Here is a 22,365-nt window from a genome sequence, read left to right on the forward strand (position 1 = left end):
TTGAAGAATACCGCTGCCAAAAAACTGAGGAACTCGACTTAAGCAGACTGGCTGGAAACCATGCACAGAAGGCTTGCATAAGGCCAGACTTGGATTGCTGTTATCGCCAACGTCAACTGTTCTTCTCCAACGCCACGCCGACTTGTATCCTTGAACAGATGCCTCTTGTTCCGGGTATTCGGCAGCGAGCAATGCCCTACACGATATGGCGATGTCATTTATTCGCGGAGTCGGGATGGTCCAGCTCTGGGAGCCATGGAACATACATATATACTCGCAATGACAATGAAGAGGCAGCTTGACGAGTGCTCGCTCACCAGGCCAATTGAAGCACCTAGGCCTGCTCTTTTGGTCCTTTTACTCCAGAAACCTGCGGAACAGAAGGAGAAACCAAAATCATGGTTCAGCTCGTAATGAGAGCTGCCATTGTGGTTGCTCTGTCGGCTGCCTCAGCGCTGGCCCTGCCCTCGAACAACTATGTCCTTCACGAGGCTCGAAATCCGACTCCAACTGGCCAATTGAACACGCATCACCAATGGAAGCGCGGAAATCGCATTCATCCAGATGCAGTCATACCGTTGCGAATTGGTTTAACACAGAGCAACCTTGACCTGGCCCACGACAAGCTCATGAGCGTTTCCAACCCAGACTCGGAACACTTTGGCAAGCACCTCACCGAGGACGAGGTTCACGCCCTGTTTGCACCATCAGATGATACAGTCACCGCTGTTCACTCCTGGCTCGTCGACATGGGCATCAATAGAACCGAAATCCGCAGGTACACCAACAAGGGCTGGCTGGCCCTGGATGTCCCCGTGTCCAAGGCCGAAGAGCTGTTCCAAACCCAGTATCATGAGCATGAGCACGATGGCACTCTCAAGATCGGTTGCGACAAGTACCACGTTCCGAAGCATCTGTCCCAGCACATTGACTATATTATCCCCGGTGTCAAGCTGTCACCCGTCATGGTGAAGCGCTCAGTCGAGGACAAATCGCTGGAGAAGCGCATCACCCCCCAGAATAAGAAGAACTGGAAGCCCAAGAAGATTCCTCCCCATGAGTCGTTCTGGAAGCCTCCTCCGCCTTCAAAGCTGCCTCCGGACCTGCAAGACTGTGCACGAAACTTTACGGCCGTTTGCTACCGCGCCCTGTACCAGATCCCATCCTTTAGCATCCCGGTTCCTGGCCATCAGCCTGCTGTTTACGAGATTGGAGATACGTATTCCCAGGACGACATCAACTCTTACTTCCACAAGTACACCCCCTACATCCACAATGGAACACATCCCACGCTGCAGTCCGTGGATGGTGCGCAGGCCCCTGTGCCCTCAAATTCACCGCAGAACGGCGGCGAGTCAGATATTGACATTGACATTGTGCAGTCGCTCGTCTGGCCGCAGTCCATGCTGTTGTATCAGGTGGATGACATCTACTACTCCACGCAGAGCAACCTCTCTGGCTTTCTCAACACCTTTCTCGACGCCTTGGACGGCTCATACTGCCACAAGACGGACTTTGGCATCACCGGAGACAGCCCTGGCATAGACCCTTCCTATCCCGACGCTCGTCCTGGGGGGTACAACAAGCCGGAAATGTGTGGAACATACAAACCCGCCCACGTCGTCTCCATCTCCTACGGCGAGAGCGAGCTCGACGTGCCCAAGAACTACATGCAGCGCCAGTGCAACGAGTTTCTCAAGCTCGGCCTCCAGGGCACCACCGTTCTCGTCTCCTCAGGTGACTATGGCGTTGGGATCGGTCCCGGTGCAGATGCCTGCCTCAGCGGTTCTGGCCAGACAAACACCATCTACAATCCAGGAAACCCCGTTGCCTGTCCCTATCTCACCTCTGTCGGAGCAACGCAGCTCAACCCAGGCACAACCATCCAGGACGCCGAAGCTGCGCTCCAGACGCCTCTCGGTCCTGGCTCAGAGTTCTTCGCCAGCAGCGGCGGCTTCTCCAACTACTTCCCCATCCCCGACTACCAAAAGTCGGCCGTGCAGTCGTACTTTTCGAAACACGACCCCGGACACCCGTACTACATTGCCAATGCGGACGCCTCCAATATTGGCGAGAATGGCGGCTTGTATAACCGTGCGGGCCGCGGCATCCCGGATATTTCGGCCAACGGCGCCAACTTTCGCGCATTTACAAACGGAACCAACTTTCACTGGTTTGGCACTAGCCTGGCTGCACCGTTGTGGAACGCCATCATCACCTTGATTAACCAGGAACGGGCCTTGATTGGCAAGAAACCCGTGGGTTTCATCAACCCCGTGTTGTATAAGAACACGGCTGCGTTGACGGATATTACTCTTGGCTCGAATCCTAACTGCGGCTCGAGCGGGTTCTCTGCTGTGCCGGGGTGGGATCCTGTTACTGGTTTGGGGACGCCCAAGTTTGAGAAGCTTTTGGAGTTGTGGCTGAGGTTGCCGTAGTACGCAGTCGTTGGGTTGTGTATATTAGCCTTAGCCAAGCAACCATGTCTGTTCGGTCTGAAACTAAATAAACATTGGATAACGAATGTAGTTTGTCTTAAATGATAACTAGCTATAGAGCCGACGCACAGGACTCAACTCATCCCCTTGTCATCACGGCCCAAACTTCTGTTCAGACTATGCAGTCCTTTCCACCTTTGCCGAGAGAGAAGGATACTCAAAAGTATTAATCCTGAACCTGTGAGACTGCTGCGTAGCCTACTTTTACGCCCTGTTTCGACTCTGACACTGGTGTCCCAGAATCGGAATCGGATGCGGAAGTAGGTAGACGTCGTTTGCGATGGATAATGCTATAGACCATACATGTCAGATCATTGAACATTTGTCATGAAAGAAGTTGGAGGAACTCACAAGAAACCTCCAATCACGGCAGCCAAAACTGGGACGCCAACACCCACGCTCACCCCAATGATCATTTTGCTATTCACACCTTGGCCATCCCCTTCCGCAGCGCCACTAGTTGACGCGGGTCCAACGTTACCAGTTCCTGATGTCGTGGTTGACGGCGGTGGTGGTATATACGATTTTGGCTTACCAGACAAACCTGTCAGTGGCAAACTGTCGTTCCCAAAGTCAACCGCCGCAAACGCGGTGACTGACGGCGTCGACCAGACGGCTCTGGACCCGGAGGCAACCGTGCTGGTGAGGGTTTTGGTAACCACATTGCGCGAGACTGTTTGTAGCGAGGCCGGGCAATTCACCAGTCCCTGGGACTTGCAAGCCACTATACTGTAAGTGATCTTTGTAGTGGTTGTGGTTGTCGACATGCCATCGTCACGCCTAAACGCAAGTCCCGACACAGCCGGGGTTGTTACCGTTGTTGTTGCCTTTCTTTTGGTTATACAGGCGGCAGCAAGAGTTGTATAGTATATGGGAACTTCTGTGGCGGGAGTAGGTCCGTACGTGTTGCCCAAGAGGTTAACTGTTGCGCCGGCTGCAGCGCCAATTGCAAACTTGTAGTCCTGAACGACGCGGAGAGCACAATTGTCTCGTTTATCAGTGAGTCCAAAGTTAGCGGTGACGTTGGTTACAAACTCTGCAATGTTTGCGTAGATGCGGGCTTCAACGCCGGCTCCGAATTCAAGTTTCTGGATATTGCTTTTGAACTCTGGTAGTGAGATGCCCGCGCGCAACTGAAGACGCAAGAGGGCTTTAAAGACGGTGCTTCCGCTTTCAATTGTAACGGGCAAAAACTCAAACTTGCCGCCGTGTCTATCTCGCCAACGGTTAGTGACTGACCAGAAGGTGCGTCGTGGTGAAAACTAAACTCACAGCTGCAAATCGGATGCTTCCTTGCCAAAAAGAACTATCTTCATAATCATCTTTTTTTCCAGCCTGATATGGAACCCATTGCGGATCTCAATCTCATTTTCTACGCTGAGGATCAAGTCAAACGAGAAGACGGCTCCAAAGAGCAAATCCGGCCCAAGGCTGAGCCCGAAACTCTTGGAGGAGTAGAGCGGAATCGTGTACGTCAGTCCTGCCGATATGACTGTGCTGAGCTCTACGTAAAGCTCTGTATCTTCAAACTCAACTTGTAAATCGTACCCGGGAAAGTCGAGGTCCACGTTGAAGTCAATTTGCGGAGGAGGCACTTCCCTGATTTCATCGGGTATTTCGTTCAAAGTTTGATTCTTGATATTGCCCAGGGCCACCTGAGTGATGTTACTGAAATAGTCTTTGATGGAATCTAAGGCTTCTTTGGCTTCCGTTTGGACGTCGTCTATAACTTTTGTTGCGTTGAAGGACCCATTGACGGTCAGTTTGGCTCTAGCCTTGCCTTTGAGGTAGCATTTGGTGCAAGATATTTGCACCCCGGCCGAAGCTTCAATGTCGGCTTTGTTGTTGCCGGCCAGGTTGTCATTTCGGCTGTGGCAGAGTTAACTCTTCGGTCGGGACTCAACAGGCAACTAGGAACACACTATTCAAAGAGCGTTCTGTCAATTAACGCATAATCAAGTGACGTGCTGTTGTCAAATAGCACTTCTGAATCTAAGTTTCGTGCAAATTATCTAGGCGCCGACGTATCTCAAGAATTGTGTCTCCCGAGTTGTATCCTGGCGGGTTTCGCACATCTAATTCGGAGGAAAAGGCGGCAACAACACGGATGTAAGACACCAAGACAAGGAGCATGTAGTACCACATTTTGGATAAGACTTGACATATTGAAAGAAGGACTCAGTTACGGGTTTACTGAGCCCTTTATCAGACACGGAACAAGTTAGAGAGCCTTGTTGTAACTGTTAGTATTAGAGCCAACAGTGCAACGAACATGCGGCATCGAGGTGGGGATTTGGTGTTGTGTAAACGTTGGTCCCTACATGCAACTCAATCCGGAAGCGTGTCTCATAGCTGTGCATGCAATTAATTGCCAGATTCCTCGGTGCAGGTGTTTCAAGGGGTTCAGGTGAGAGACTGTGCAAAGCATCAAGTTGTTGCCATGTGCGAGGTTTCTCACTGTCTCTGGTCTGCAAGTTGTCATTCTAAACGGACAGAGAAACTAAATCCCCATCTCTTTAGAAACTCAAATCTCGCTGTGTTCCTACTTCTTCAGAGTCTTCGTGTAACAACCTTGGCCGTGCGGGGATTCTGATGTTGTTAAGTTTGGGTTACGGGCTACTGCTTCATTTGCAACTGCGCATGTTCCTAACAAGCACCGGATGTACTCTGTACCCTGGTGATGAGCGAATAGTCGAGTTGCATATGCAAGTTGGCTGGCCGGACAAAGCCAACACCGCTGTTGTCATACAATAATTGCAGCAAACTCGGCAGCCACCAACCCCATGACAGGATACGTCGTGTTAGAAGATTGTCGGAGGACCAAATGACAAAGGAATCCTTTCCAATCTACAGATTCTTCACGTCCCATGTGCAAAATCACGCCATTTGTACCTAGTGGGAAGCAAATATAACAAGAGCTGAGCCGAGCTGGCTTGATCGAGACTCGAGACCACAGCGCGCTCATTTGATCCGCAGCAGCAAACAAGCTGGTGTTTGCCATGACCCTGCAACGATGACCAATTATTGTGATTCATGTAGCCGCTGGAAGACGCGGTTGTTAGCCTGCCCATCTTTCCCACCCACCAAGCCTGGTGCGTGATATCACAGCAGGCAGAATTGCACGTACCATGAGTGATTGCCTCCTTTGGCGCCAAGACAACGGACAGGGCAACTGCAGGACTGAACACACCGGTTCGGCTCAGCCTGTGTGTTTCGTGCAAGGTATGCGGAGTACGGAGTAATATGGAGGCCAGTCGTTGAAGAGATAAATATTCCTTGCGCCACAACGGCGGGTCGTGCACTCGTTGTAATTTGAACCTGGGTTACACTGTAAAGGTCTCAAGGCTGTCATTCAGCTTCGAGTTCAAATTTGATTGGTTTCAACCCCAGCCGTGCCGTAGACGGCTTTGTGTGTGTCTGCAACCAACAAACCAGACATGGTATGCTCGCTCATGTTGTGTTACCTTGGGTTGGCCACAGGGATCTGCTATCAGGCATTACCAGGCAGCATCTACTCCGCACCATCATCCCTGAATTTTTGGCCGACGGAATGCTTTGTAGCTTTATTCAATTTCAAACTACCACCAACCACTCGTGAAGCGACAAGCCACGTTCCGTCCAAAGCCTTGGGCGATGCTGTTTATTTGCGCCATATTGTGTAGAAACTATGCTTCGGAGCTCTACAAATGTACGGTCAGTAAATACTTGCCAAACGAAATTGTAATCTTGGAAAGTATCACATACCTTGTGCCATGGGCAGCATCTTTGACTCGGACGCAGAAGCCTTGGGTAGCGATGTGTGTGCTGTTGCGTCACGGGCCCCTTACACATCCCTGTCCAGCCGGATAGAGAGACCAGGCTGGGAGCAAGGGGATCTTGAACAGGAGCTTTTTTGTTTTTCTCCGAGAAACTGTCTTTCCGGGGTGTCAGTCGTGGCTCGACTGGGCACATCGAGTTGCGAGTACTTGCCCCTAGAGCCATATTAGCACACCTCATCATTCAGGCAAGTTGAGGCGAAAGGAGGGTACTTTAGCTTAAATTGACACTTTCTCGGTTTGCTTAGTCCGGGACGTGCCGAATAACGGCCCGCCATTCTTGGAAATCGATGTCTGGTGCACCGTTGAATTACGGGGTACATAGAACATGGCAATCGACGTGACGACCTGAATCCTAAGCCTTGTCAAAGCCTTGTTTGCTTTTCATGCAGGAAGCCCATGTAGTCTCGGCGATTACACAAGCTACGAGGGTGGCGGTTGGCTGCAATGGATATTGTGACCGGCAAAGTCGATTGGCTGGTCATACTTGATACATGTCTGGCAAAATCTGCACGGAAAAGACTGTGTTGACTCCCCGCACACGCCTTGTATTGCTCGATTCCCTCTTTGAAGCCGTGTGAGCGGACTATTCCACCGACATCTACAGCGCTGCAAAACTAAGATTAGTCGTGATAAGCCAAGAACACTGGGCAACGCTGAGCTCTCCTTGTTGATTCTGCAACAAGTCTCAATGTTGTAAACTTTGTATCGGATAGATTTATCGTCAACGGCATGTCCCTTCCCTGAAGAAGGCTTGTGACATCCAGCTAAGACCAGACACGCTCAGACCAACCAGCCTGGCCCCCCCCCCCCGGGAGTATTGAACTCACCTCCTACAATGGGAGTAACGAATCCTGATTTGACGGGATAAGACCCTCCTTGGTCAACTCAAGGCCTCACAATGCATGATAATATTGACTGCTTGGCCAGGTCACCCTTCAGCAGCCAGGGTGGTGCTGCAGGATGACCAAATGACCTGCCCCCTGAGAAGTACTCCCATATTAGGTACTGACTGTGCAGAGTGGATAATATGCTGCTGAAGCAGCATAGAATAACACTTTTTGCAGTTGCTATTGTTCGTTTGTTCGTTTTAAACTATTTGCAAGTCTTTTACCTCGTCATCAGCCCCGCCGTTTCCATCATCCTTTGCCCAACAACGAGACAGGTGCTCTGTCTTGGCGACACAGACGATTTTCAAGTCGTTCAAGCATGAGGCTCTTCAGTCGAAACAAGAAGAAGGATCGTTGTTCTAATCTTGACTCTCCAGGGGGCTGCTTTCCAGTTTGGAGTTTCCGACTTGGACGCAAGAGGCCAAAGGATGACGACCTTCAGAGCATTTTGAGCGACCATGCTGTGCAAAGTTCCGGTTCTCAGACAGTCCAAACAAACCATAATGCCAAGAACACCCTAGAGAGTCGTCACAATGGAAAGCAAAGCGCTTCTGACGAACAGGCTCCCCATTCCAGTGCTCCAACCGTGACCCTTTGGGACCAAGCTTACAGCGCCTTAGAGGCCAAGGATCCTAAATTGGTGAAAAACTTCGAAAGATTACTGCTCGAAAAAGCAAGTGGCACGCGTAAGTCTTTCAACGAGTAAATCTTCTCTCTCCTCTTTGCCTTTTTCTGTTTGTCAGGCGGGAACTCCGGGAATTGCCTTTGTTGCTGACACGATTATCTCTATTGGTTGACACGATTGTCTTTGTTGTTGAACGGTTGCTCTTGTTACTGAACGCTTATTTTTGTTGTTAACGTGATGTGACTCAATAGAAGAGACTGATCAGAATGACGACGCTTCAACACCATTGCCACGAGACCGACGACAAGAGATTGCAGAGCTGGCTCAAAAAGGGGTGGAGCTAGTGGAAAGAACCAAGCCGAAAATCACCATAAATAACCGTCAGATAGACTTGCTGGATAGTCTCGCAACAGTTGCCGCCGTCGCGGACTATTCGAAAGGGTTCGTTGGAGAAGCATTGAAGCCGAGCCCTCCAGCTTCCCTGGCCTGGGCCGCGGTGTGTCTAACTCTCCCACTTTTGACAAATCCGCCCAAGGCAAAAGCGGCCAGAGAAGCCGGATTCGAAAAGGTTACATGGCTCATGCATCTTCATCTGACCCTTGAGCCAACGAGCCTGGACCCGGAACTGTATTCGAAGTTGCGGGGTCAAACCATAGATCTGGTCAAGGAAAGGATTGTTTCTCTCTATCAGGCCATTTTGGAATTCCAACTCAAAACAGTAGCTCGCTTGTACAAAAGTAGGTTTGCTGCCTACTTCCGGGAGGTGGCCTACGTCGACGACTGGGGCGGGATGCTTGAAATAGCCTGCAAGGCGGAAGAAGAGATGCAGAGCGTGCTGACTCTACTTCGTCAAGAAGACACGCGAAAAAATGTTGGCACCATTGCCAAGTCGATGGAGACTACATCTCGTTTGCTGGAGGATGTTGGCACCGATGTGCGGCACATGGGAGGGAGACTGATCGAGCTGAATGAACAAGCACAGAAGGCAAGAATGTCGGACGAGGACATACGCATACGTGACGGGTTCTACCTTGGTGATCGAGAGACCGGCGACTCTTACGATTCGCACAGGGCACGACTCGAAAAGCGTGTACAGGGGACGTGCGAGTCGTTCCTGAACGACAGAAAGTTCACGAGCTGGCAGAGGCAGACGTCGGGCGTTATTCTGGTCACTGCAGGACCTGGCCGCGGGAAATCTGTTCTGGCAAATTATCTGGTCGACAACGTACTCCCCGAGCAAGGGGTTATTTGTTATTTCTTTTTCCAGAAGGGAGCAGGACAAACCAGTATGCACCAAGCGCTCTGCGCCATGATCTATCAACTCTTCGGCAAGAGGCCGCACCTCATCCATCACGCCGCAAAACATTCCCAGCCGAATGGTAAGGGAGCCGCTCTCCAGGATTGGATGCTATGGGAGATACTGGAGGGCGCCATACACGATCCGGAGGCTGGACAGGTCATCATGGTCGTGGATGCCCTGGACGAGTGTGATGAATCAGAATGTCCCGATTTCCTGAGTCGTTTAAGGTCACTGTCGGGCGGATATCGACAAGATGGGAGCCCAAATGAGTGCAAGTGTCTCGTGACTGGACGGCCGTTTGCCCGGATTGCAGACCCTTTCGAACACGAACATGTGCTGCAGCTGGAGCCAACAGGCGAGGAGATTGCCATGGTCATTCGCCATCGCGTCCGAATTCTCAGTCAAAAAGGGCGCCTGAGTCTGTCCAAAGAAGTGGAGGAGTACTTGGTCGAGCAGTTGTTGGCCAAGAATTCTCAGCGGAACTATCTCTGGGCTCATCTCATGATGAAACTTTTTGAGGGACGAGCGACCGACACTTCGTTCTGGTTCCTCCGGGGAGGTAAGACGAAAGGGGCCATCGACAAAGTTGTTGCTGAACTGCCTGACAGCGTCAATGACGCATATGAACAGATACTGGCTAGGATTTATTCAAAGCTGGAAGACTCACGGAACTTGGTGCGCAAGGTTTTGAGCATCGTTCTAGCAGCAGAACGACCCCTGAACACAGCAGAAATGCTCGTGGCCGTCCAAGTCGACAGCGTCAGCTCTGGGAGCAAGGAGGAGCTTGATGGAATGCTCGGAAACGGTGAAGAAGCGTTCAAGTCAACCCTCCAACAGCTTACTGGTTTCTTCGTGGATGTTGATGGAGATGTTGTGTCGTTCATCCATCTGACCTGCCGCGAGTTTCTGCTTGAGAACCCAGAGTCAATTTCAGAAGGAGCAGCCGCACCTGTCTCGTCTACCGAATTCAAGTGGAAGAACTCAATTCCCATGGGACAAGCACAAGGTCTCCTGGCAATGCAATGCCTTTTATGTATTGGCCTCTTCAAGACCGCGACGCAGCCTGCTCGGCTCTTGTTGACGTATACTCCATCTTCTGGGCCAGCCAAATTGAACGAGCCTGACGAGCTTAACGAACCTCACGAACCTCACGAACCTCACGAACCTCACGAACCTCACGAACCTGACGAGCCTGGTAAACCTGGTGAATCTGACGAACCTGAAGACGCACTGCCGGCGCCTTTCACAAAGTTTGGGACATATTCAGCAAGATATTGGCCAGCTCATTATGCCGCTGCTACTGTTGATTCTAAGGGATCATCGTTAGGGCCTCGGGTGTCTGAAATTTGCGACCTGGGATCAACAGCCTACAAGGCATGGGAAAAGCTCTGCGCCACAGGGAAACTTGTGCCACCGTTGCACCAAGCTTCGCAGGGCGGTCATACTGAAGTGATGCGGCTGCTACTCGAGAATGGTGCCGACAGTGACCACAAGGACGACCGGCTGAAGCAAACACCATTGATTCATGCTTCCATTGGAGGTCATGTGGCAGCAGTCCAGCTGTTGCTTGAGCATGGCGCCAACATGGCCATCACTGATCGATGGGGCCGGACAGCCCTTCTCTGGGCCGTCACAGCGAGAAGAGACGATATCCTAAATGCACAGCTCGCCAAGGTGGCCAGCTTGAAAGGACCTGCACGAGGCAACATCCTAAACCCAGTCCTGTTCCGCGTAGCCGGCCAGGGTCGCACACACGTTCTCAACTGGTTGCTCAAGGCCGGCGCTAAGTTGGATGTCCAGGATCAACTGGGCTACACCATCCTCCACCAAGCTGCTGCCCAAGGACAGCACGTAATGGTAGAATACCTGCTTGGTCTCAAGTTTGATAAAGACGCGAAAGACATTCACGGTAATACCCCCCTTCTATTAGCGGCGACAAGCGGTCAACTCGAGGTTGTAAAGCGGTTGGCAGATGCGAGCAACATTGATTCCAAAAATGACTTTGGCGACACGGCTCTATCTTTAGCGGCGGCAAATGATATGCACTCGGTTGTGAAATTCCTACTTGTTCAATTTGAATCATTGACCGATCCTGATTCAGAAAATCTGAACGGCGAGACTCCTTTATTGCTTGCTGCAGCCAATGGTTGCTTCAAGGCGGTAAGGTTCTTACTTGGTCATTCCAAAGCAAATATCAACGCAAGAGACAGCAACGGCAATACACCCCTAGCAAGAGCTGCTCAAAATGGCCATTGCCATGTGGTGAGTCTACTGGTGGAACGAGAGGATGTTCTTCTCGAGACGAGAAACGACCTCGGCATGACACCTCTAGCATTGGCCGCTCATCACGACCACGAAGCAGTCGTGGACCAGCTACTGAAGCGCGGGGCAGATTTGGAAACCAGAGACGACAACGAGGAAACGCCTTTGGCAAGTGCGGCAACAAAGGGGGCTTTGAACAGGGTGCGGATGCTTCTTGACAAAGGGGCCAACCTCCACGCAGAAGTAACTCCAGGCATGCCTATTTTGTTAGTGGCCATACAAAACGGTCAAGACGACGCCGTGCGAATCCTTCTCGAGGGAGCAGCCAAGCTTAACCCGAGCAAGCCTCTCCCTACAGGCATAGGAGGCCGGGCGCTGTGTCACGCGGTTGTGCGTGACCGGCTACAAATCGTAGCTCAGCTACTCGATCATGGTGTGCCGGTCGATGCAAGGGACGACATTGGTCACACCGCTCTGTTAACAGCCACCGCAGGCGGAAGGCGCGACATTGTTTGGTTCTTAATTATCCGTGGAGCGGATGTCAATGCGAAGGACAGGAAAGGACAAACCACCGCGATGCTTGCTGAGGAGTTCAAGCGAACGGGAGTCATTGAAGTCCTAAACATGAATCACTCCGCAGACCAGTTTCGAAACAAATTTAAAAAGGTAGGCGATTACTATGAGGTGACATACTAATAATTTAGGATCTCAGGTTGTATTTCAATTGTTTGTGTTTTTTGGACTTTTGCGTGTCATTCCATCATCTCTAGCAATGATTTGTGCCCCTCGAAAAGTGATTTATGCCACCTGGAAGTGATTAATAGCCCTGTTTGTGGCTACATGTAAGAAACACCTCGTAGGCAACCCATCCATCATGGCGGCAACAGCTCTTCACACTTCTCCTCCACAGAACCATCTGCCAAGCTCTTCACCGGCATTGCCTTGTGTACATTGGCTCCCCACCGTCCACCTAGGTATCTAATGGGCAATGGGCAACTTGCCCTCGGCCACAACCGCACCATAGATTATATCGGCCGCCGAGGCAAATGCCTCCAACGTAGGTTCATAAACAGCAATAAAGTTCTTCACCTCGGCCTCATCATCGATGAAATCATAAGGATTGCACGTGGCCACGGATATGAGCACCTTGCCAGTCCGCCTCTTGGCAATCTCCAGCCCCAGATCCCTCTGGTACTGCGATTCCCTGGCATTTCTGGTAGCAAGAATGACGACTTGCGCGTCCTCAACTTGCTTCCACTGCTCCAGCGTCAAGGTAGAGTCTGTGAAGCGAACGTCGACAACGCCAGGGCTGTGCTTGCGAAGAGTATCGCCGAAAGCTCCCGACACCCAGGGAACACGCGTTTTTTGCATCTCTTCTTCACCGCTGAATGCCGCACCGCTGGTGGGAACGTTGACGCCTGGGGACACAAACACTGTGCTGGCAGTCTTGGATAGTGGCAGTACGCCAGATTCGGATCGAACGACGGTCGTGGCACTTGCGTAGATATTATGAGCCAGGGCTTCATTCTTGCTGTTAAGGCTGGCGAGGGTGGCCGGGGACTGCCGCTCCAAGGCCATCTCCCAGTTCGTGTACTTGTCCTTGAGGTCCCGTAGACGTTTGAGAGAGGCATCAACTTGTGCTTGAGGCAACTCTCCAGCATCAATGGCCTGGCAGACGCGGTCGATGGAAGCAGCTTGCAAATCGTAAGTGTGGCATATCATGACATTGTCGACCCCGGCTTTGAATGCCAAGAGTGATCCTTCCACTGTTCCGTATCCAGCCCGGACGCCCTCCATTTCCAAGCAATCTGTCATGACAACTCCCTCGAACTTCAAATCCTCGCGCAAAATCTTGATGGTCTCGGGAGATAGCGTGGCGGGTAGATCTGAACCACCGAGCTTGGGCAGAGAAATGTGTGCAGTCATGACCATTTCAATGCCTTCTGCGGCCGCACGACGGAACGGGACCAACTCTGTCTTTTCGAGCTCTTCCCTAGTCTTGTTAATAACAGGTAAGCCGTAGTGAGAATCCGTGGCGGTGTCGCCATGCCCAGGGAAATGCTTGATGCAAGGTGCGACTCGCGTCTCCCGAAGACCCTTGGCGCACTCAACAGCAAACTGAGCAACCTTTTCGGGATCGTCACCGGGGCTTCGCACACCGATGACCGGGTTCAATGGTTCATTGTTGACGTCTCCCACGGGGGCGTAGTTCATGTTGATGCCAAAGTATCGCAGAGTCTCGCCCGTCGCTTTGGCAACCTCGAACGTCTTGTCCAATGATCCGGCTGCCCCGAGGGTCATTGGTCCCGGAAGTTGTGCCGCGACAGGAGGGGAAATACGAGTAACAAGACCATTTTCTTGGTCAATTCCGACAAAAAGAGGCTGTGCGTGGCCAGCATCCCTAGCTAGCTGTTGAAGACCGAGACAGAGAGACTGAAACTGTTCAGCATCTCGAATGTTTCGCTTGAAGAGAACAATGGCGCCGACACCATAGTCCTGGATGAGAGATTTGATTTCTTTATTGATTTCTGTCCCGTGGAAACCAACTGCAAAGAGCTGTAGTATTATTTGTTTGTCAGTCAACAATGTTCAAATGTGACGAGTGAGGTGGTGAGCGAACCTGGCCCACTGTCTTGCGTTGCTCTGCTGAAGGCATTGCTTCTGCTTCAATATAGGATCTAAGCCGATAGTTGGTGTTTTTAATCGAAATGAAGACGAATCGAGCTCATCTCCATGAATTGAAGAATCTTTTTCAGAATGAGCACCTCGAGAATAACAAGCCAAGGGGATATCTCATGAAAGACACATCCCACAAGACCGTGTGGGGGTCAGAATTTGGACAACTGAAACCGCTTGCGTCCGCCTTCGCCGGAGTCCCGAGCAAAACAGACTGGTGGAACTGCCAAAAAGAGCTTCAGAATGTAACGTGGCTCGGCTGACCCCCATCAAAACCCGGGCCGTGGGGAAGCCATGAACTGAGGTTTCTGGTGTCTGTTTGGCTCGCAGCGTTTCGCATTCCGGGTCCTTTGCCGGGCTTCAGCGATCTCCACAGGGGGGCAGAGGCGTTCGATTGGTTTCATTTACTTATTTATTGATGGATGCCAAGCCTGAATGAATGATTTGTTGATATTTTGATACTGTCATGCAGCAGAAGTGCCAGTTGCGGACGCGAGAGGGAAATGGTGGATGTCGTCTCCCGCGGACGGATCCAGCATCTTGCTCGATCAAGGCGAAAACTTGTCAAAGAACTATCATCGAAGTGTAAAGATATCAAGCTGTCTGATCTGCTCGTTGGTGAGACAGCCCCTCGATACCCCGCATTGATGCCGTAGTTGTGCCTCTCTGCCCCTCACAGACTGTTGGGGTCTTGGACTCTTGGGGATGTCGTGCAACGGGTTTGTGTGACAAGTTCGGCACCTCAACCGACACAGGAATTAGACAATGAAAGAACCCTGTTCTCGGATTGATGACATCTGACGTGTTGAGCTTGATCACTTGGTCGGTTTTACTTGGTGGATCGATCGTATCCAGTTGGTCGTGGACTCCTGGGCATGGGAATAAATCGAGCTTCTGATCAGGCAGACTGGCTTCATACCTGAGGCATTCAGTGACACCAAACAGTCCAACAGGTATTCATCACATACACAAACAGTGGCATACTTATATGGAAGCCTAGCTCTTTCTCTCCATACCTTGTTTAGAGCATCAATAGCGAAGAGTACAAGTACCTAGGTATATGGCCCTATTTCCCCCTGGCGGCTACACGCGCTTGAAACATGAGACGGCTCGCCAAGCTACTCCGGTCTAAGATGAGCTTCCACATCCGTGTCTCTGCATATTGAAAATCCCCCTCATTTTCGTCACGAGATATCCCCAACCGGCATTTGCCCAAATATTTGATCGGAACACTCTCGGCATCTTGGTCCCCTTATAATGGTACGCCGTACGTGCAAATGGTTTAGTCAAAGACACCCCGCACCCAGAATCCTCCCACCTTTGTCTATTACAGAACGCCAAATCGTAGTGTATTTGCTTTCCAAGATAGCAAGACAAGAAACTTTTCAAAATGGCTGCCGACTACGAAACCTATCAGCTGGGTGATTTCAAGCTCGTCAGCGGTGAAACTATCCCCAATGCCTTCATCGCGTACAAGACCATTGGCGACCCTTCCAATCCAGCAATCATTTATCCGTCCTGGTTCAGCGGCGCCATCTCTGACAACGAATGGCTTGTGGGTGAAGACAAGACGCTCAATCCCAAGAAATACTACATCATTATCCCTGCCATGTTTGGCAACGGCCAGTCCAGCAGTCCGTCGAACACGCCTCGCGAACCTTTCCGCCCGTTCCCCGATGTGACTATTCACGATAACGTAACGGCCCAGCATCGGCTCGTTACCGAATGCCTGGGAGTTACCCATGCGCGCTGCGTCTTGGGATGGAGCATGGGCGCGTGCCAAACGTATCAATGGGTCACGCAGTACCCAGATTTTGCTGATTTCGCAGTCCCCTTTTGCGGAAGCGCACGTACTTCCATTCACAATCAAGTCTTCCTCGAGGGAGTCAAAAGTGCCATTATCGGTGCAAAGAGAGTCTCGTCCGCCGGTTCGTGCAAGGGCGAGAGCACAGCCCCTGGGGAATACAGACCGTGGACGAAGGAAGAGAGATCCGCTGGGTTAAAAGCCATGGGCCGCGTATACGCTGGCTGGGGTTTCAGCCAGGCATTCTACAGACAAAGATTGTACGAGACTGCCCTGGGTTATAAGTCCCTCGAGGACTTCATGTTGAATTTCTGGGAGAAATGGGCCCTATCAAAAGGTTTGACATGCCTTCCTAGAACAATCGTTGCCCACCATCCAACGGAGCGAACCACTTAGCTCACTTCCTTTTGCGCTTTAGATCCTGAAAATTTGCTGCTCATGCTCCGAGCATGGCAAGCAGGAGACTGTTCTAATCAGGAGCCTTATAACAAGAACTTCGAACTGGCCATGAAGAGTATCAAGACCAAGATGCTCGTTTTACCGGGCAAGGAGGATTTATACTTTCCCCCAGAGGACTCTGAATATGAGGTGCGGTGCATGTCGGAGGGGGTAGGAAAGTGCATTCCCTTCCCATCTGTATGGGGACACTGGTAAGTAGACTTCCACGGCTCTGCATGATTTTTTAGACGTTGTCAATGCTGAAGAGTACTAGGGCTGGCGGACCTGGGCTGAACCCCGAGGATCTAAAATGGCTCGACAACAAGCTTAGGGTCTTCTTGGAGGATGAAACAAGTTTGATGGCCGAAACGGGTATTTCCAAGTAACGTTAACTAGATTCGCAAGGTCAAATACAGACCTTGTGTCTCGCTCGGGACGTGTTATTCGGAATGTGTATCCAACACTGACGGGTAAGAAGGCGAATGGATAAACCATATCCAATAAGCACGCGTAACCGTCGTCAATTGAACTTTTAAACCTCCCAGGGCTGTTCATGCGTTTTTTTGCCCCTCTAATCCAGCTTTTCTCCGTTGCCCTGGCTCTTCTTCCATTGTCTCGCGAGATTAATGAGGCGCAATCCAGCCGCGGCACTGGTTCCCTCCTCCATCTGCTTCGTCCAGAAGCTGTCACAGCTAGCCACGAGTACGGATTTTCGCCGCTCTCTTTCGGCATGACTGAGATTCACACCGGCTCGCTTGTTCGCTTCAATCTCCTCAAGGTAGTGCAAACGGCGGGCATATCTTTCACTGCGCTCTTTACGAATCTGCTCCGACCCATACCGTTCAAAGATCCATCTCGTCAATGCCCTCAGTAAGAGAAGCAAATGTTCACTGACAAATATTGAAATGGGCAGGGTAGCCCAGCCGCCCCCGCCAATGGTATCAGATCCGAAAAGATGAACAATTGCCGCCGTGGATATACTTCCTAATAACGTCAATGTCTCCAGTGCCGTCACCCATGGTCCGATTCCGTCGGAGCGCGTGGGTGCCGGCCTTTGATGCTCAATGCAAATTTTGGCAAAGTCGGAACGAAGCTCAATCCAGTTATTGATAAGGAACCCCATGGATATAAGTGGCCAAACAGGTGAAAACAGCGCCAGGTAACCGAATTGAAGAACAAGTTCCGCAACGTCCTCTTGCACATTATACTGCGAACGTGTTGCTTGATTTCGAACACGCTTCAAAAATTCAGATTCGCCAGGATCATCCGAGACCAGTGTCAGGAGCATGGTATCCTTGGAGTAAGCTCGGCGATACTCGCGGTACCAGTCACTAAACTTGTATTTTATGAGTGGTAGGATATTCTCTTCGAAAAAATCGGACAATTGCCCAGTAACAGTGAGCGCAATGACTTCGTTGCGGAGTCTGTCGGTGTCAGAGGCAAAGGGACGAAATGCCAATTTCGAGCCGAATTGTGGAAATAATTGCACCAGTGACTGCTTAACCTGAGGAATGAGGACGTCTCCAAAAGGGACGTATATGAATGCTGTAAGCAGAATTGGCAGGTAATTAGTGATGATGCTGAGAATAAAGACCTTTTGCGTCAACGACATTTCATGTTCGTCTGCGGTTCTGTGATTTTCGTATTCAGTCAAGGAGGTCGCAATGCCCTCAAGAGACGAAGAAATTCGGGGAATGGCAACTGCCAGCAGTATCGTAGGGAGATATTCCTGTGTTGGCAAGTCACGTTAGTTATTTGACACGCTTGGCTATTATAACCATTTTTATCAAATGAAACCACTCCTACCAGATAAAGTTGGTGAGGACCTTCGTAAGTCTCGCAGATTAAAACTTCGATAACAAACACGGAGCAGATCATAAGCCCCAAGGCAATTGTGGCCATGGCGATGAAGGGAATCTGAAGCAATTGTCGAGAAATCTGCTTCCATTTAGGGAAGTAATGTCTCGTCCGGCCATTATCGTCAACAACAATCCGGTCGTATTTGAACGCCGGTCGGTTGATCTTGACCTTGTTAACACCTCGTACCATCCAGCGTATGCTGAGGTCAACCTCCCGAATCTTCCAGTACTCTAGGAAGACGGTACACCATACACCAGTCAGGATGGCATATGCAAGAGAATACTTTGGGAGGAATTGCCAGGTGAGTAGGCCGGTAATTGCGGGAAATGTCAAAAACATGAGATATGTTTGTATAAAGGCAAAGTAAAATGCAACTTTGGAGCCATGCAGGTCCCGAATTTTGTCAAAGTCATGTACAGTCAAGATGATGCGCTTGCTCAAGTGGCGGAGTATAGACTGGTTCATGGGTTCGTTGTGCAGAGGGAAAATGCACTTGACATTCTCCCATTCGCCTACCTCAGGAGTGATTCCTGCACCGCCCATTTCTTTCGGCCACAGTATGAGGTGGTACAGGGCCAAAACATCTTCAGCTTCGAACCAGGCTTTCACAATGGTGTCTTTATCTCCACCGGGGTGGCATTGGGTGATGGCGTACAACCAGTCCTTTACCCTTTTTTTTTTGTCGTTGTTCTGTCAGCAGTTCTCCTTCATGGCCGGCCATCGCTTGGAAAATGGCAAAAGAGCTAACCTTTGTTTGTAAACAGTATTTCCCAGCAATTGAGATGGCGCCTTGACGAAAACGAGAATGGTCTGCTCGTAGCCAGGCCGAACCTCTGTGTGCAGCCCGGCTGCTTCCAAGTTATCAAGCAAAGAATTTAGCTCTTTGCCTGCCACATCGTAATCTACCGTCGCGAATTGTGTCAATGAGTCTTCTTCCTTGTCTACCTGTGCTCCGACAAGAATCAGCATCACACCAACCTATGCCCCCAAAATCGTACAGCACGACATATTTGTCATTGAATGTCTCTCTTTGCGTAGGTGTGCTCGGTCGTGATTCTTTCTCATATCCATGGAAGGTAGTAGATGGTACGCCGGCGTCACTTGGACTTGGTGGTGTCAGATGGATGCGATTTTGGGCCGGTGGGAGATCGACCTGGGGGCCGAACATGGCGCCAAATATCCTTCCTTTGGTCTGCCTGTTTTTTTAATCTTTTTATCTGAATAAGGCGATCCTGCTGGCTGCTACCAGAGCTGCTGGGATCCGAAGATGCTCGGGAATAAGGAATTGACAGGGGACATTGACGACCGGAAACAAACGGAGAAGAGTCCAATGAGTGACAGCTGTTAGATCACTATGCCTTGGCCAGCAACCCCAATCGTTACAGCCTGCGGCTAGGAGAGGTGAGGTGGAAAAGACAGAGAAGAATTGGGAATACGAAGAAGACATTGGCATTGCAGTTCAAAGTTTTAAGACGAAACGGAATCAATTCTAAAGCAGTCAATTGGAACAAAACGGCAAGAACGGCCTGGTTCAGAGCCTCAAAACAACTCAAGTGCACATGAGGGCAAATTAGAGCGTCAGATCACTCTCACCGGCCCACTTTTGTTCCTGCACTGCGCCACGGTTAATCCAGCTGGCCAAACTGCTTCTTGTCCAGTTCGAACGTCAAATGTCTGAGCCAAGAAAGAAAGCGTCAAACCAGGACTGAACAACTGGAGCTGATTGAAGGACGGAACGAAATTCTTGACGTCAGACTCCCGAATAGTGGGTTCGTCTGTGGTCGTGTTGGCGGAGCCCAATAGCTCTCTTTCTTCGGCCACCTTCCGATGCCGGCAACCTTCCGAGCCCTGCGAATGACATGATGCCTTGCATTTGGGCTGCCAAAGACAATGAATGTCTGATACTATTAGTTGTGTGAGAGGTCACACAGCATACATCAGAGCGAGTAAGAGCGCAACTGTCACCGCTATACGGAGTGAAATTCAATCAAGCGCGGCCGTCCTACGATAAAAAAGCTGAATTGAAGATGACGGCTTCCAACAAACGCGAGCACACATCCTCCCATTATGAGGCTCCTGTCGTCGTCCGCCATGCAAATCCTGTCGACCTGCCCGCCGTTAAAGCGTGCTTCCGAGAATATACAGAGTGGCTTGACGAAGATATCTCCTTCCAAAACTACTCGGAGGAATTTGACGGCCTCCCTGGGAAATATTCCCCTCCAGATGGTGGCCTAATGGTCGCCGTGGACGGTGTCTCCGACGATGTGCTGGGATGCATTGCTTTTCGGTCGATTGACCTCGCCCATGATTTTTTGCATTCACGGCAGGGAGACCTTCGCTACTGCGAACTAAAACGCCTATATGTCTATCCGAAAGCACGAGGGAGACAAGTCGCTCGAAGGTTGATTCAAGAAGCTATTCAGGCTGCCAAAGCCATTGGGTACGACGAAATGTTCCTGGACACGCTTCCCAAAATGCAGCCAGCCATCAAGTTGTACGAGTCGGAAGGATTCAATTTGACAAACCCCTATTATTTCAGCCCGTTGCAGGGAGTGCTGTTTTTTTCGAAACAATTGAGGCCAAATTCGATTGCTAGTACCTAGCTAATACAGTTGTATGGTCCTTTCATCTTGGCTTCATTGCACAAGTTCTTACAAACGATACATAGGCCGCTGTTTGCTTCGGCCCCAGTCATGTTGCATTCTACCACTCCCTGTGACTCGACATGGCTTACTGCCTACGACCCGATGTCCCGGCACGATTCCATCTTCAAAGGGAAGTTGCAACGCTATTGCCGGATGGGTGGACGTGTATTGCGTTATGTGACCTTGTCCGTAAATGTCATTCGCCACAATGAGTCCATTCACACCGGCCTCAAGCAGAAGCACATCGCCCGTCGCAGGAAGGGTAATGCGAGCTGTTCCTGTTAGTAATGCGAACAACCTACGACTTGTTAGTCAAAACATGTTGTATTCAGACCTGTCGCGGGCCGGCAATCTCATCCATTCTCCATACATTGGATGTGGTGGCTTGTGGATGCCTTCGTTCGACCGTGGCGGCAGCACCACGTATGTCGCGTTTGACAGCTTTGCCAGTTCCATTGCTTCGCCTACGGTAGGGTACTTTATGAAGGGACTCTCAAGTTCCCAACATTCAAAGGCTGCCCTGATGTTTGGCCCGCTCACAACAGCAGTGAGCCGAAGGTGAGTGGATGCATCATGGCTAGTGGCTTGTGTGAAGCCGATTAGGGATAGAGGCAGCAAAGACTTGATTAGATTCATAGTGCGCGATTGGGTATGATTTCTCGCAGACGTTGGCCCGTTTGTCAAGCAAAGAGACAAATGTACGGCAGATGAGTTTGTCATGGTGCATCAGTGTCAATTGACCCCACATGCCATTGCGCCCTTTGCTCAAAATATTGGGGAGCTCTGCAAATGTCCATGCTTGTCAGCAACTACCTACATAGTAATCTAGGTAGATATTCTACGAGCTCAAGGCTCTTCGAAATCCTATTATGAGACTCTGTGGAAGAAGTCAATGTACGTCGAGTGTCTCTGACCCCAAAAAGTTTAGGGTAGGCAAGAGGAGGGCATTCAAATTCGGATCTCAGGCCAGTCCTCCGTTTGCACTTACATTGAATCTTACCAAGTCCCTCCTTTGCAGCACGGCTCAATTGAAGCCAACAGACAGTTATGCCGTGGGGTCGGGATAAGCTGCTGGGGATGCTTCGTGGTGGGATGTAGACATCTTCTCACGGCACGTAGTTGAATTAACCCCTTTGGGACAGTGATTCGAGATGCCACTGATACTGAAAACCCCACAAGAGCTGACATGACATGCCTGATTGGTCTTCCCAAGAGACAACATGTATCCCGACACAGCCTTACGGAACGACTCTGTCAGACAAGGATCTTGTGACAAAAATTGGCTGGAACACCACTGCCTGAGTCCCGCATTCCTCGCATTTGTCTCTGCGCGATGGACGTGGTGGGGCCATTGGCTTTGGAAACCCATTCGAACATTCCCACTTTGTTCCATATTGGGCAACCATTCGGGGGCATTGACGATGCAGGGCCAAGGCGCATGCTTCGTAGAGCATCAGGGGCACGTCCAGTTCGATCGTCGCTGGTGTAAACCGATAATTATAAATGGCTGATCGACCTCGACTTTGTTGAGGCATCCAAAGTCACCAAGTTC

At 50.7% G+C, this 22,365-nt stretch overlaps 7 protein-coding genes across 7 annotated transcripts; 3 read left to right on the forward strand and 4 right to left on the reverse strand.

Annotated features, from left to right (window-relative positions):
• Positions 1–398: 398 nt before the first annotated feature.
• On the forward strand, positions 399–2,438 carry VFPPC_05277 (aorsin; the record flags this gene model as incomplete). Its single annotated transcript, XM_018284500.1, has 1 exon — positions 399–2,438. One exon carries the CDS (start codon positions 399–401, stop codon positions 2,436–2,438), a length of 2,040 nt encoding a protein of 679 aa, XP_018146020.1.
• A 226-nt stretch (positions 2,439–2,664) lies between these two features.
• VFPPC_05278 (transmembrane alpha-helix domain-containing protein) lies at positions 2,665–6,261 on the reverse strand (the record flags this gene model as incomplete). Its single annotated transcript, XM_018284501.1, has 5 exons — positions 2,665–2,788; positions 2,850–3,710; positions 3,771–4,367; positions 6,088–6,178; positions 6,243–6,261. The coding sequence occupies 5 exons, from the start codon at positions 6,259–6,261 to the stop codon at positions 2,665–2,667; spliced, it is 1,692 nt and encodes a 563-aa protein (XP_018146021.1).
• A 1,261-nt stretch (positions 6,262–7,522) lies between these two features.
• VFPPC_05279 (ankyrin repeat domain-containing protein) lies at positions 7,523–12,086 on the forward strand (the record flags this gene model as incomplete). The annotated part of the gene is made up of 2 exons (XM_018284502.1): positions 7,523–7,889; positions 8,080–12,086. The coding sequence occupies 2 exons, from the start codon at positions 7,523–7,525 to the stop codon at positions 12,084–12,086; spliced, it is 4,374 nt and encodes a 1,457-aa protein (XP_018146022.1).
• Positions 12,087–12,368: 282 nt separating this feature from the next.
• VFPPC_05280 (beta-N-acetylglucosaminidase) lies at positions 12,369–14,046 on the reverse strand (the record flags this gene model as incomplete). The annotated part of the gene is made up of 2 exons (XM_018284503.1): positions 12,369–13,946; positions 14,011–14,046. The coding sequence occupies 2 exons, from the start codon at positions 14,044–14,046 to the stop codon at positions 12,369–12,371; spliced, it is 1,614 nt and encodes a 537-aa protein (XP_018146023.1).
• A 1,410-nt stretch (positions 14,047–15,456) lies between these two features.
• On the forward strand, positions 15,457–16,694 carry VFPPC_05281 (homoserine acetyltransferase; the record flags this gene model as incomplete). Its single annotated transcript, XM_018284504.1, has 3 exons — positions 15,457–16,207; positions 16,289–16,520; positions 16,583–16,694. 3 exons carry the CDS (start codon positions 15,457–15,459, stop codon positions 16,692–16,694), a joined length of 1,095 nt encoding a protein of 364 aa, XP_018146024.1.
• Positions 16,695–16,879: 185 nt separating this feature from the next.
• VFPPC_05282 (plasma membrane channel protein) lies at positions 16,880–19,336 on the reverse strand (the record flags this gene model as incomplete). Its single annotated transcript, XM_018284505.1, has 4 exons — positions 16,880–18,037; positions 18,115–18,838; positions 18,917–19,070; positions 19,147–19,336. The coding sequence occupies 4 exons, from the start codon at positions 19,334–19,336 to the stop codon at positions 16,880–16,882; spliced, it is 2,226 nt and encodes a 741-aa protein (XP_018146025.1).
• Positions 19,337–21,858: 2,522 nt separating this feature from the next.
• Positions 21,859–22,206, reverse strand: VFPPC_17633 (hypothetical protein; the record flags this gene model as incomplete). The annotated part of the gene is made up of 1 exon (XM_022429325.1): positions 21,859–22,206. The coding sequence occupies one exon, from the start codon at positions 22,204–22,206 to the stop codon at positions 21,859–21,861; it is 348 nt and encodes a 115-aa protein (XP_022285637.1).
• Between the last annotated feature and the right edge of the window lie 159 nt (positions 22,207–22,365).

The sequence above is a fragment of the Pochonia chlamydosporia genome, chromosome 3 (genome assembly GCF_001653235.2).
Source record: "Pochonia chlamydosporia 170 chromosome 3, whole genome shotgun sequence".
NCBI classification, from domain to species: domain Eukaryota; kingdom Fungi; phylum Ascomycota; class Sordariomycetes; order Hypocreales; family Clavicipitaceae; genus Pochonia; species Pochonia chlamydosporia.